Raw genomic sequence first — 14,888 nt, 5'->3', positions numbered from 1 at the left:
AGTCACTGAGAATGAGGTTTCTCTCTCTTCACAGCATGTCACTACATGACCTCACACACATCGTTCAGCCCTTCTAAGACCAGGAATGGTGGTCATTGTTCCCCAGCTTTCAGATGGCTTGTGAGGATTCAGTAGAAAAGCATGCTGAAAGTGTGTAGGAAATATACATTCCTCTGTGATTTTAAAACATATTTTTAACATTTTCCTTTCCCTTCTAAATGTGTACACACACACACTCACACTCACACACATTAAGAGAATACAGTTCAGCAGATCAAACCAAAATGTGCAGGCAGCATGGCTTCTCTAAGCTGGAATGAACCTCCGAGGTTATCCGGTTTGCTTACTCTTAGCACTCATTTATGGAAGACTCTCATTCTTCCCTCAGTGTCCTCTCCTTGCTTTCCATTCGCACTGTCATCTGCCCATAATCCACCGTTTTACTGATGGGACCCTCAGGATCCATGTCACCAAACCTCACCAATCCTGTTGCACACAGCTACATTCCCTAAAAGTAGATGTATTCTGAGTCCCTGCTAAGAAACACAGTTATCTATCAGAGAGGTATCTGGTCTACATAGGGGCATACTTGAAGCCTATCTTCCTCACCCATCTTTCCCCAGCACATTCTTGCTCTAGTCAAGTAAGTACGGGACATAAATATTAGGAACCCACATAAAGTTCAAGTCTTACCGGCATCACCATTTAATTGATGTCATTTATCTGTTTGAGCAAGTGTCCTTATCTGTCAGTTATACAAATTTTTTTTGAAAAGATCATTTAAAGCTATTAGGAAAATTAGCATGATAACAAATAAGAAGTATCTGGTTGTACCTTACACATAAGTAGCTCTCAAGGAACTATGACAAATATAGTCATCATCATCACTACTGTAGAACTGCAGAACACCTCATCTGTTCTGCAACTCCTCTTCTCTAAAGAGCCTTCCTCTTCTGACCCCAGGCACTCGTTCCTTTATCACTATGCTTACCTTTCCCCAAGAGTGCCCTAAACCCCAGTTGCATTCATCAGTGTGTCTTCCCATGTCCTGCCTTACTGGTATCCATTTCTCTTTGCTTCCAACTTTTCTTGAGGGTTTTGATTTCCTGATTAAATAACTAGAGCTGCCCCCAAATTGAGTAAACTGTTGTGCTGTGTCAAGGGTCTCCTTGATCTTGTCCTGGTTTGATAATGTTGAAGTGTTCTTGAAATAGATGAAGGATTTGATACTTTATATATGAGTCCTCTGTTGTGATTTTTGGGTTTTGAATTTGTTTGCAATCAGGAACATGTCTTAAATTACTATTAATTTAAAACATGATCTGGAAGTCAAAGGAAACAGCATTTATTTAGAAAACAAAGAATTGGAATTTCTAGTATACAATACACTGAAATGAGCCCAGCATAGTGTCCTGTAAGGCAGCCACAGAGCAGGTTTCTCATAGAAGATTTTCATATGGGCAAAAATTCTAAATTGCGCCTGCATTCTGATTGGTTATTTAGGGTGCTCTCAGAGGAGAGGCCAGTGCATACTGACCGTTGTTGTTTGTCTAAATCTAATGGAACTTTCCTCTAGCATTATGAGTGCAGTGCTCTGCAGTCTTCTGACTCTGCCTTAGAGAGCCTAAGTCTTGGTTACTTCAGTTTCTTTCACAGTTCCTCCTATTTCCCACAGATCAGAGCATTGCAGGAAAATGTGACTAATATTTGACAGGATGACTCCTGAAGAATCACAGTACTGTTTAGTCTCTGTCATAAACAAGCAATGGCTCTGTATGTCACTGGGGGGTTCAGTAGGCTTGGAGGTCCAGGGATGTGAAGCCCACGTGCATCACACTGATTTACAATGAGGTAGGAAACATTTTTAATGAGTCGGCATTGATGTAAAAAATATTTCACTGGATTGTTATACATACTTTGAAAATGAATTGAGACAAAGCAAAGAATCTTCCAAATTTAAGACCAAGGTTTTAGGGAGAAGTTGAGGGAATAGAAGTGTTGCAGAAAACGTGGCTCCCAAGGTCCACATAAGCTGCTCTTTTTCTGATTTTTTTATTTCCTTGTTTACAGCATGCTTAATAAAATAGAGTACAGGAATCTAACACAGAGTTGCTGTGGTTTGGTTTTGATATGGTTTCAGTGTGTTCCCCAGAGGTTCATCTGCAGGAAACCCATCCTTCACGGTGCTGGCACTGAGGTGGTGGAACCTTTAAAATTTGAGGCTTGGGGGCAGGTGATTGGTGATGGGAACACCGCCCTCAGAATGGATTAATGCTGACCTGTCAGACATAGTTCCTGCACTTAGTCCTCTAAAGAGGAGTTGTTACAAAGCAAAGCAGTGCCATGCACTTGGTCTCTTACCCACATGGCTGTTTCCCTGCCCACTTCTTCACCGTGTTGTGATATACCGGAGGGGCCATCACCAGAGGCCAAAAAGATGGAGCCACCAAACTTAGGTTTTTAGCCTCCACAACTATGAGCTAAATAAAGTTTTTACTTTATAAAGTACCTTGTGCTAGGTATTTTATTAAAGCAACACAAAATAGACTGTCAAAGGTTTACTCTAAAATTATAAATGAAAACTCTGTTCATATTCAGTCTGGAAACAATTTCATTGTACAGGACCAATCTAACTTCTGCATTTGTTGGGGCACTGCACTTAATCTTATTATGGACTGTCGTTTTTACACCAATTTTGCTTAATTCTGAAAGCACCTTCAGCTTCAAAGAGTGCTTCTGCTGTTCTCCACCCCCTATCCTCACAGTTGCAAGGTGGGGTGGGGTGGTGGCAGGGAAGTAGAAAAGGAAATCAGTTAATTGCAGGCTGTCAGAGTTGTTTTACGTGACTTTGTACTTCTTGAATTTAAGATCAACATGAACTATAGATGTTCAAGCTGGGAATTCAAATAGCAACAAAAAAAGCCTGGCTTTTGCTAATGCTAGGAATGACTCATTTGGTAAGAATGGTATTGTATTGATAATACAATACAGAGAGAAGGAAAAGACTGCGGTATCTGCTTTCTTTGTGTTTTTGACCTTGAGGAGAAATATAATTTGTTTGTTGCAGAAGTTGAGCATCTAATGTGCTGTTGCACCTGTTAGTTCTTATGTACTAAATGGCAAAGCACTTGCAGTTCCCTGTGATTGCTTTGTGGGTGAAATATTTTCTGCAATCTGGTGAGCTGGGTTTCTAACAAATAATATATCCAATTGTTTTTTGCATCCCTTAGTTCTCAAAAGTATGCTTTCTCATTCTGTTTCAATACCTTGGTATTATCATTACATCTTAGAATATGTTTGGCTTTGTATTTTCAAGGTAACATTATAATTTTTTTTAATATAGAGACCATGAACCTGGCAACGCCTGCCAGGAAGCTGGAAGAGGTTCTTCATCTAGCAGAGCTGTGCATAGAAGTCTTACAGCAGAATGAAGAGCATCATGCAGAGGTGATCACTTCTTTTAACAATGGTGTAAAGCTCTACTTAAAGCTCTTTCATAGTGGAAGCAAAATTGAAAAAGTAACCTGAGCATAATCTTAATAAACATCTGGCTGTTCACATGTAGAAAGCTGAATCTATACGTGAATTTCCTGGAAATGAACTGTACATATTATGAAGCATATTATTACATGTATATTACATATATATTCTTATAAGAATCATGTTATGGGAGAAATTATGGGATTAGCCCCAGGAGTCATAGGGAATACAAAGCAAAGCTGGAACACAGTCCCATCTTGTGATTCCAAATTGCTTGTTTTTGCTCCACATCATGATCCCCTTAGGTTCAGAAATATGTTAATCAACACTAAAGTGGAAATTTTTTATAAGCTTCAAGATAAAATATAGAAAATATTCATAATTATATATATCTGATAACTCCACCCTCATAATCTGGCATTGCATATCGTTTAGAAATTTGCAATTACACATTAACATTTACTACAGATCTGCAGTATTTTTGCACCAGGAAAATTACTTATTTTAAGACTTAACATTTTCATTCCTTCTAATAGTTGCAAGTTTACTTGTGGAAAAAAAAAGTACTTTCTGACTTTGGGTAGGGGATGTGTGTGGAACTACATAATGCAGTAAACTGAGGGCTTTTATTTTTGAAGATCACATGAAATACACAAGAAGAAAAAAGATCAGATACATATGCATTTATACAATATTTAAATTTAATGAAACTTAGTTCTCCAAAACACAGAAAACTGCAGGAACTATATTTCAACAAATTCTTGGAAAAGAGTACTTATGAAATCTTCCTACAGGTAACTAAGATTTATTGTCTCTGGTTATAAATATGATCATTCAAAACATCTGCTTTTAGCTCACACTGTGGAATCTAGTTTTTAGCTTGCATCTGTCATGTGTGAACTTGTTATGGATATTTTATTTTAAACTGAAGAAACAGCTGCTTCAATGATTTGAAATGAATTCCCAGGAGGATCTTCTCTAGCCTAGTACCACTGCTATGTTATCATGAAAATGATTATATGATAAAATATACATATTTGTCTTTGTCTTTTGTTAAAAGGCATTATCATAAGAGTAATGAGCCTTTCTAAATTAAAAACATGGTTTATTATCCAATTGAAGTATATAATTTAGCTAAACAGGCCTATTTAATATTTCTATTCATTTTAAAGAAATTAAAATTAAACATTTAATACACTCCATGCAATCATAAAAATGTTTGCTAAAGTATAATATATTAATACTATTAAAGTGCAAATATTATTTGTTTTAGAATCTACAAACATATAGTTGGCTTTATTGAAATAGACAATCCTAACACATAAATATTCTTCTCTGTGTTAAATGTAAAACTATTATGATGACTTCTTGTTAAAATGCTTTGTAACACTATGGCATTTTTCTATTCCACGATGCTTCCAAATTCTTGGAAATCGTCAGGGAAGAGAGGTGAGTCAAATTGTTTCCAGCATTCTCCTAGCATGGGATAATTCTGTATGTGAATTTAAGAGACAACCCATTCAGGTTATAGTAATTGTAAAGCCAACTCAATCCATTTTGTGGATTATAGACTGCTTTTCTTTGGGCTAATCTTTTTTGCACCGTATGAGTGAATGTTGCTTATTAAAAACTGTGTATGTTATAACTGCCAACTGTTTAAAGCAAACAAAACCAAAGAGCCTTTGATATTTTGCTTTTTCTTTCATTGGTTTTTGTCTTTTTCCTCCCTTTAAATCAGTTCTAACTTTCTCTCTGAGCAGTTCTGGAGAGTGAATTGGTCTGACTCCAAAGTCATTTCCAGAGTGAATTGGTGGGCTGCACTCTACACTGAGATCTATTTTGCTGGATGTTCAAGCTAGAGTTTCTTGACTCCATGAAAGAGCACCTAGCTTGGCTGCCTGGAGGAGGTTAATGTGTCTGCCTCAGAGAGACCTTCAAGTGGCTTGTGTGTGTCAGCTCCTTTCTTTTCATTCTACTTCTCGCCACAGTGGTGGTTTACTTTACAGGGCTAAGAGGTTGCTTCCATCCTTCAACAATTTTCAGTTAAGCAGGTTTCATGTCCTTCAGATCTTTGACAGTAACTTTCTTACCAGGCAGTCTTGCCTTCTCTTTGAAGCACTCTCGACCTCTCCTCAAAGACTTTTCTTTAGAATTCCTGTGTTTTCTCCTCAAATGATTTAAACTTTTTAAGGCCATTTCCACACTTTACTGACTGTCACATCTGACCAGAAATTTCAGGAAAACTGATCTGAGAACTAACTCTTCATCCAAAAACCACTCCCTTCAACAAAGCTGGGAGGTTCTAGCGCCTTCTGGGAAGGCTTTTGGCTTTCCCAGCACTCTCCCTCCACACCCCAGTTTTCTGATAAGAAAGCAGTCCCAGAAAGGTTGAACAACTTGTCACAAGTGCCCAGCTGGTTTGTGACTAGATGAAAATTCAAGTTAGACTCCCAGCATTTTCTAATTAAATCATTGCTGCTTTCCTGCTTGAGTAGACTGATTGGAATTTCACTTAACATAACAATCTCCAGTTCTATGTGTGTTGTCCCAAGTAGCAGGATTGTACTCTGGTTTCTGTTCAGATCAGATAAATCTTTCACCTTTCACCAAATGGTAGGAGCCCATGCTTTCCTGTAGCTGGTTAACATTCTGTTGTGTATATGCACCACCTCTTCTTTATTAATCAGTCATGAGCACTTAGGCTGTCTCCATTTCTTGGCTGTTCTGAATAGTGCTACACTAAACATGGGAGGGTACACGTCCTTTCCACTGACTGATTTTTCTCTTCTTTGGATGTATACCAGACGTGGGATTACAAGATCATATGGTAGTTCTATTTGTAACATTTTGCAGAACTTTCACACAATTTTCTGTAATGGTCATACAAATTTACCTGATCAACAGTGTGCAAATGTTCTCCATATCCTCACCAGCAGGTTATCATTTGTATTTTTGATAATGGCCATTCTAACTGGAGTGAAGTGATAACTCAGTCTGGTGTGCATTTGCATCTCCCTAATGATTAATGCTATTGCACATTTGTTCATGTACTCTGCTCACTTGCATGTCTTCCTTGGAGAACATCTATTTAGGACTGTTTTCCATTTTACAATCAGATTTTTTTTTATTGTGAAGTGAATGCCTAATATATTCTGGATATCAACCCCTTGGTAGGTGTATCCTTTCAAATATTTTTTCCCGTTCTCTGTGTTGTCTCTATATCATGTTGATTATTGCTTTTGCTGTGCAGAAGCTTTTTAGTTTGATATAATCCCACTTTTTTATTTTGCTCTTATTTTTTGTACTTTTGAGATTTTATCCAAACACAACCACTGCCCATTCCAATGCATTTTCAGGTCTTACATTTATTTCTTTAGTCCATTTTAAGTTGGTTTTTGCAACTCATGAGAGAAAGGGGTCTACTTTCATTCCTCTGAATGTAAACATGCACTTTTCCTAGCAACATTTTTTAAGAAATATTGTCCTTTCTCCAGTGTGCATTCTTAGCACCTTTGTCAAAGATAAAGATTGTAGAAGTTTGAGTTTACTTCTAGGCACTCTTTTCTGATCTACATCTTTTTAATGCCAAATCCATGCTGTTTTAATTACTATAGCTTGACAGTATATTTTAAAGTCAAGTAGTATAAAGCCTTCTGCTGTGTTCTTTTGCTCACACATGCTTTAATTATTCTGAGACTTTTTTGTGACTCCATATGAATTTTGGTATGTTTTTCTAGTTCTGTGAGGAAATTAATTGATACTTTGATAAGCATTGCATTAATTATATAGGTGGACATTGTAGCAATCTTGAGTCTTCCAGTCCATCAACATGGATGTCTTCCATTTCTTTATATTCTCTTCAGCTTCTGTTACCAGTGTTTGATAGTTTTTAATTGCAGAAATGTTTAACCTCTTTAATTAAATTTATTCCTAGGACCAGGAGTGATGGCACACAGCTGTAATCTGAACTACTTAGAAGGCTGAGGCAGGAGGATAACAAGCTCAAGGCCAGCCTGCACAATTTAGTAATACTCTGTCTCAAAAGAAAAAAAAAGGGCTGAAGATGTAGCCTGGCCCCTAGGTTCACTCTTCAGTAAAAAGGGAGAGGGAGGAAGAGAAGGGAAGAAAGGGGGAGGCCAGGGGGAGACAAGTTATTCCTATTTAATTTTTAAGTATGTAAAAATAAGAGTAATACCTTATACTGATATGAAGCATTTTCAACTCATCAGCTCTTTTGGTTATTTTATTGTTAATGTGTGAACCTAATAATCAGGGAGATAATCAAAAATGTGAATCAGAAGAATTTATAAAAATCTTGTATTAGTTCAGTGTATTCTGGGTATCACCCTGAATATTCTAGTCTATTCTACTGGCCCCTTCAGAAAACTTAAATATCCCTAGAACAGGCCTGCCCATGCACTCTGAGACGTGTGTGTGTGTGTGCATGTGTGCACATAAGTGGCAAGGGCAGGGGAAACCAGGAAAACACTGTGACATTGCATTGTCACCAGAGCTTTAGGGTCATCTACAAACTACAGGATCACAGACTGATGTTATCATGGAAGGAAAATGAACATGAAACATCCCAAAGCCAGCTTCACTGCTTTTGGTCCCTTGTGCAGCTGCCCTCCATTTCTGTTTTAAGTTATAAATGTTACTATATTTTGAGGGTAAAAATAATCAAATGCCTCCGATTTGATTATTCTCTGTCGGAGAATGATCAGAGAAATTAGAAAACATTTTAAAAATCAGATCATAGTAGATGTTTCTGGCAAAAAAAAAAAAAAATCAAAGAACATTAACAGCTTTCTGTTAGCATAGACAGCATAGATGGTTGAGTGGTGAGTAGATAGGTGGATAGATGATAGACAGCCAGTGTCTCTGGTATAGTTATTTAAGAAGAGATTGTATATGTAAGACTCAATCTCTAGATTCTAGCTGAACTGTATTCAAATCACTGCTCTCTAACATACCAACTCTATGACCTTAGAAAGGCACTTAATCTCTCCTAAAATAAAATAAAAGCAATTATACCATCTACTGAAAGGATTCTTTAGTGAATTGTTTATAAAATTTCTAGGGCACTAGTTGGTACATAGAACCCAGGGCCTTCATGCTGAGCCATAATCCCCCCTTTTTTTCTTTTTAAAACAAGTTCTAAGTTGCCCAGTGTGGGATGGAATTTGATCCTGCTGCCTCAGCCTCACAGTGTTGTGATTGTGGGTGCGTGCCACCACACTGGTTTGGACATTTTTTAAAACATACAAACTAATATTATAAGATCTGTGTGTGAATTTTGACACCTTTTTGTAATCATAAATAACTGTATTTATATTTTATAGCAATAAATTTTCCTATTCACTTGATTTTTCACATGGACAAATATTGCTATTGTCAACTTGCAGATAAAGGGATGGGAAGCCATGCAGTCCCTCTGATTACTTAAGTCCCACCACTAAATTCAGAAACTCTGCTTTGCTTCCAGGTTTGTTTATTCTGACTTGCCACTGTTTTGAGCTATATTTAGCAAAGAGAGCAAGCCTTCAGAGCATTACCAACTACCACATCCTTTTATTTCCCTCTTAAGCAAATTAAACATTGCCTTCTGCCTCTGCCATCTCTTTACACTAATTAGTGGTTTAGCATTAGAACCAAGATAGCTTTAGCCCAGATAATCATGACTTTTGACTGGTGCCCTACTGACAGATTCATTTCTGAGAAGGATGTTCTCCTGCCTGGTGGAGCCCGTTGGTGCTGTTGAACCTCTCCCGCCTCTCATGAAGTGGTACCCTAGAGAGGACATTATAGCTCCTCCTCTTGTTGCCAACCTGGGGTGGGACAACTGCTACCAGTGGAATAGTTAGAAAGAGATGGGACGGGTGGCAGAAAGGATCTTGTGCCCTCACCATAACTGCAACTCTTGCTTTGAATTTTTACAGACAATGGTTACTTAAAGCTTTCTCCAGTCGTGGTTAGAATAGCAGGCATTTGTCTCAGATTGGCTTACATTCATCAGGAATAATATCATGAGTAAAATTGGAGGCATAAATACATAATTCTGAAAAATATGATGAGATCGTCTAGTTGGTGGCCAAATCTCAAAGCTATTTTTAATAGTTATATTCCATTATATTTCATTCCCCACCCTGACTCTGTCTTCCAAGTTAAATTTAAAACAAGCTTTGGGAAATATTCTCAAAACCTTGAAACCATCATGATCTAACATGACTATTATTTTCTTAATTCTAACCTTCTGCAAAGGTATTGGCTGTGAACTGGAAGTGAGATTTTAAAAATGTCAGTCTTTGCAGTACTGCTTTCGAGTCTATGTGCTGCTGAAGAGAGCTGCAGCACTGCTTTGTGACTAGGGTTTCTATGCTGCTAATCTCGGGTTCTGCTTTGCTTTGTCACCACTACAGCTCTAAATGGCAGGCACAATATATGTAGTGAAAGCCTGTATCCGTTCTATTTTTTATTGTTATATATCTATTCTGATAGTTATTTAACAAAAAAAAAAAGGTATTTGCAAGAACGGCATGCTCAATTTATGTAGAACACAGCATTCCCAACAAGTTTTCAAATCCACATATTTATGACAACACTGAGCCAGTGTATTACTTATAATACACTTTTCTCTATACGCTGACTCTTTTTTTTTTTTTTGCATAGTAGAGATTGAAGCCAAGGCTTTTTCACTGAGCTATATCCTCAATTCTTATTTCTTTTGAAACAGGATCTTGCTAAGTCTCTACATTGTTCAGACTTTTGATCCTCCTGCCTCAGTGTCCCAGAGTTCTGAGATTACAGGCGTGTGGCACCATGCCTGACTTCTTATGTTGAATTTTCTTTTATTGATCAACCGATAATTAGTTATGTAGCAATTTTTATATTATGATTTTATTATAATATTATATTAAAACCACATCAAAGAATAAAATAATGTGATTTATAGAAAATTGAATGGAACTTGAGACATAATGTTAAGTGAAAGAGGTAAGATTGAAAATTAGGCATTACATGGCTTTGCTTGAATGAGAAACCTAAATCATAAATAAATCTGAGTAAAATTAAGGAGCGATTCTAGAAAATAAAAAAGCAGACTTTTTAGAGCTATGGATGGTAATCAGGGAGGGGGAGGGGATTAGGAATAGGGTAAAAGAATAAAAACAATCTAGATATGTTTTATACCTGTTTCAGTTCCCCAAACGAACATAGCAATTAAGTACTACAAAAGTACACTGAAAAGAGAAAAAGAAAAATGGCCCTTACCTGTGTGATTTGTTTAAATTCACTTACAATTAGAGAAATGCAAAGTAAAGCAAAACTAAAACCAAAAAAGTCCCCACTGTTTTCAAGAACTCTCTAAAAACTTAATTATTACTCTCCTATCAAACAGCAGAGATATTTTTCAAGTGATTACATCTGCTAGCTAAAAGCCATAATAAAGAGCCTAGCTAAGTAGAAACTGATGACTAGGACATGCAGAAATTGCCCCGACAGTGTTTATAGTCTAATGTAAGAGGCAGACATTAAAAGTCATATGTGTAATCTAATAAGCAGTGCTAGATGCTGTGAAATAAAAACAGTGGATATCTGAGTGTTTGTCACGGAGGATCTAATTTGTATCCAAGGGTCAGGAAATCCTCTTTATGAAGTTATGTTTCAGATCTGCAGCAAGGAGACAATACAAAGCTTTGTGTATTACTTAAGGGTTTCAAATTTTACTGTAAATTGGGATATTTGAAAAGAACTTAAAAAGATGTTAGTGTAATCCTGTTTGTGTTTGAAAATAATTTATAAAATTATGATCCACTGCTGTATGGAAAATAGACAAGAACATTTTTTTCTAGAGAGGAATTTGCATTGTGTAAACACTCTTAAAATAACGTGATCCAGTAATTATTTTTCCCAAAGAAATGGTCAGTATTATATTCAAAGGATTTTTATGTAAAAATATTTATCACATTGTCATTGGAAATTGGAAATAGCCATTTTAGCAGAGGAATAGTTAAATAACAGTACATCCTTAATGTTCAATATTATGCTGTCATTAAAAGTAAAATCAAAGGAAATTATTGCAGACTATAATGTCAAATGTGTTAATCTTTCTCTTCACATGAAAAAGAAAAACATTGCAAACAAATACACCAAAATATTCATAGTAGTGATATTTAACTTATGATATATAAGAAATTTTTTCTGTTTTCTATTATAAATCTCCCTAATGGGGCCTGGGGATATAGCTCAGTGGAGCAGTGCCTGCCTAGCAAACGTGAAGTCCTAGGTTTGATTCCTGGTACACCGCCCCCCAAAAATCTCCCAAGTGTTGTAAATTAAACATTAATCTTTATAGAACAACACGTGAGTTTGTATATTTTACTTCTAGTTAAGATTTTATGTTTTATACCAAAATTTATGTATACCAAATTATTTCTTTAAACGTGTACATTCTATAATTTTCTTGTCATAAAATATTAAACTTTGTTGTACTTGTTTGCAAAACTGTCATGTTATAAAGCGTTCTCAAGTCTCACCATATCCATGTATGTTTCTAACAAGTAATCTATTTCTGCTTTCTTTTTTTATGCTTTTATAGGCATTTGCCTGGTGGCCTGATTTATTGGCTGAGCATGCAGAGAAATTTTGGGCTTTATTCACAGTAGATATGGATACTGCATTGGAGGCTCAACCACAAGACTCCTGGGATAGTTTTCCTCTTTTCCAGCTGCTTAATAATTTCCTCAGAAATGACTGTGAGCACTTGTATTTTCTTTCCTGTGTGAATTGGGGAGGTGGGAGAATGTATTTGCAGGCTAGCACTGCCTCAACAAGAGTTGACACTGGTAGTATCAGTGTTTGCTTAGCCTTCATGGCTGTCTCAAGCCAAGGTCTGGGTGAGACCAGTGACACCCCACACTGCTTCCCTGAGTTTGGAGGTTCCTCTTGTTCCTACCCTTTAGCCTCCATTGAGGACCCATAACACAGGCACCCTTCACACTGCACCATGTAAGTCAGAAAAATCTATGCAGGTCAGCACTTCTGAAGTACTTAAGAATGCTAAGTACTTCTTGCGTCTCAGAGACCTCAGAAATCTGTCATTATTCCGAAAATCATTCTGTGTGAAAGCTTCTGCTGACACGTGCTGTGGTAATACCCTTGGCCTGCAAGTGGATTTATCTCTTTGGATGATGGTGTTTCATCGCTAAGTGGTATGACTCACCCATTCAGTATGGAGAATTTCAAAAGAATGTAAAGGTCCTCTATGGAGACTTTTTCCCAATGCAGTGATAACTTTTACAGGTATACAGTAGGTGGTCTAGCAGCCAGTGCATTATAGACAAAGTTAACCCCTCCGCCTTACCTCTGTACTAACCTGTTCTTGATCAGTGAGGTACTCATCTTCTGTCCTGAAGTTTCTTTTTCACTGCATTATTCCAGGTCATTTAAGTCTTCCACTATTACCGTTCTCGTTACTCACCTGAACAGACCTCACTGCATTTCTCCAGGGTACTCAGGTACCCTGGAGTGTGGTATGGAACACAGTACTCCCCTAGTGACCCAGATCTCCTAGATCCTACAAGCAGAACCAGTCTCCTGCCCTATCTTTCTGCAGCTTGAGGCTGCCCGCACTCCCCAAGCATTTAGAACTTTCTATATGTTAAAACTCCACACCTTTTTATTACTGTCTAAATTTTTGTACTTTTAAACTTAAATAGATACTTTTTACAGTTGTCTTTTCTTTTAAAAAATATTATTGTGTTGGTTTTGCTCATCACTGTAGTCTCATGTTTCTTATCTTTCTTTGGTTGTTCATGCCTTTGAGTCCTACTAAAACTTGCCAGCATTAAGGGGAAATTTATATAGAGAAGAAAATCTATGTAACATTGTACTTTTGTGAACATCCAGATTTAGAACATTAGGAGGTTAAGAACCTCTGGCCTGGGCCAGGGATATGGCTCAGTGGCACAAGTGCCTGCCTGGCAAGCACAAGGTCCTGAGTTTGATTCCCAGTACCAAAAAGAAAAAAAAAAAAACCTCTGTCCTAGGGAGAGATGTCGTGTTATAAGAAATCAAAAATGTTGGCTTTGGTTCCAAACAGATTCACATTTCCCAGCCATTTACTACTTGATCTCTTAAAGTAGTTTGATCTCTAAGCTTTTCTGTTCTGTACCTATTAAAAAAAAAAAAGAAAATAATAACACTGACAGCATCATTGGTGGTTAAGATTAACTAAAATAATAATAGATGCTACATAAAATTATAGATATTATCAGTTTTCAGTCTAAAATTTTCCTTCAATCCTTTAGTCACCTTACTTTTTCTTCTATTCAGTTTCATTATATTCCCAAAATATACTGATATAAAATCAAAGAACTGATCGTTCCTACTTCAGGTTCAACCACAGCTCTTCCTCTCAGAAGTTGCTAGTACCCACGTTTAATTACCCCATATGGATTATCCATTCTGCATGGCCTTAGCCAGCTCTGATGATCCCATTTGGCTCCCACCTGCCAGCTCACAGACTTTGAATGACCCTCTGCATTTCTGTCTCCTGTTGTCATTCATGCTCTGCTAAGAACCACAAGTTAATGCTATTTTAAGGCACATATAAAATAAACCTGCCAAAAATTAATATATGGATTCATTTCCTAAATAAGGATAAAGAAGTGTAGGAGTGGGGCTGGGGATTTAGCTCAGCGGCAAAACGCCTGCCTGGCAAGCGCAAGGTCGTGAGTTCGGTTCCTGGTACCGGAGAAAAACCAAAACCAAAAAAGAAAGATTAAAAAAAAAAGTATAGGAGTTTTTCTAACACTGCTTTCCCTTTCTTAATGTATGTTTAGAGTTACATTGGAGTTTATATAAAAGGAGTTATTTAATAATGTTCACAGTCAACCAGTTAGCACAGTTGATAAATCATTTAGTTTATTTAAAATACTTAAATTTGTTTTATAGAAAAAACAAAACATTTGGTAGATTTCTTAGCAATTATCTTGAGAAACCACTATTGCAACTGTAATGTGTTAATATCTTTTTACTTTACTCTTAAGAAGAGCTCCTGAATTACAAGTGTAAACTTTTGGCTTATCAAGATGAGAATGATAAAATTTTAATTTTCAGGTAGATTTGCAAGCACTTAATTCACAAGAGTTTCATATTCTTCTGTTTTATACCATTTCTATGACATCAGCTACTACTAAATATGTATTGTTTTACGCTACTGGTTGTACAATACTCATTTAGATTAGAGAAGTATTTATTACTGACCTCTTTTGACCACTGTCAGTTTTCAGGATAAGCATAGATCTTGGCTTTGATCTTGCAGTAATTAGCAGATTTTAGAAATGATCAATTATTTCTGAGAACAACAGCTCCTTTATGTAGTGAGGTAAATAGAAAAGTTCCCCGGT

General features: G+C 36.7%; 1 protein-coding gene across 1 annotated transcript in view; it reads left to right on the top strand.

Annotated features, from left to right (window-relative positions):
- Positions 1-14,888, top strand: part of Cadps2 (Ca++-dependent secretion activator 2) — a gene marked incomplete at its 5' end in the record, with an annotated part of 523,834 nt that overhangs the window by 426,397 nt on the left and 82,549 nt on the right. The window contains 3 exon segments of the mRNA XM_013503273.1: positions 3,344-3,447; positions 4,921-4,929; positions 12,077-12,233. Coding sequence (XP_013358727.1) covers positions 3,344-3,447; positions 4,921-4,929; positions 12,077-12,233 — 270 coding nt within the window.

Source organism: Chinchilla lanigera, unplaced genomic scaffold (assembly GCF_000276665.1).
Source record: "Chinchilla lanigera isolate Chin_1 unplaced genomic scaffold, ChiLan1.0 scaffold00078, whole genome shotgun sequence".
NCBI classification, from domain to species: Eukaryota; Metazoa; Chordata; class Mammalia; order Rodentia; family Chinchillidae; genus Chinchilla; species Chinchilla lanigera.
This window is presented reverse-complemented; position numbering and strand designations above follow the sequence as displayed.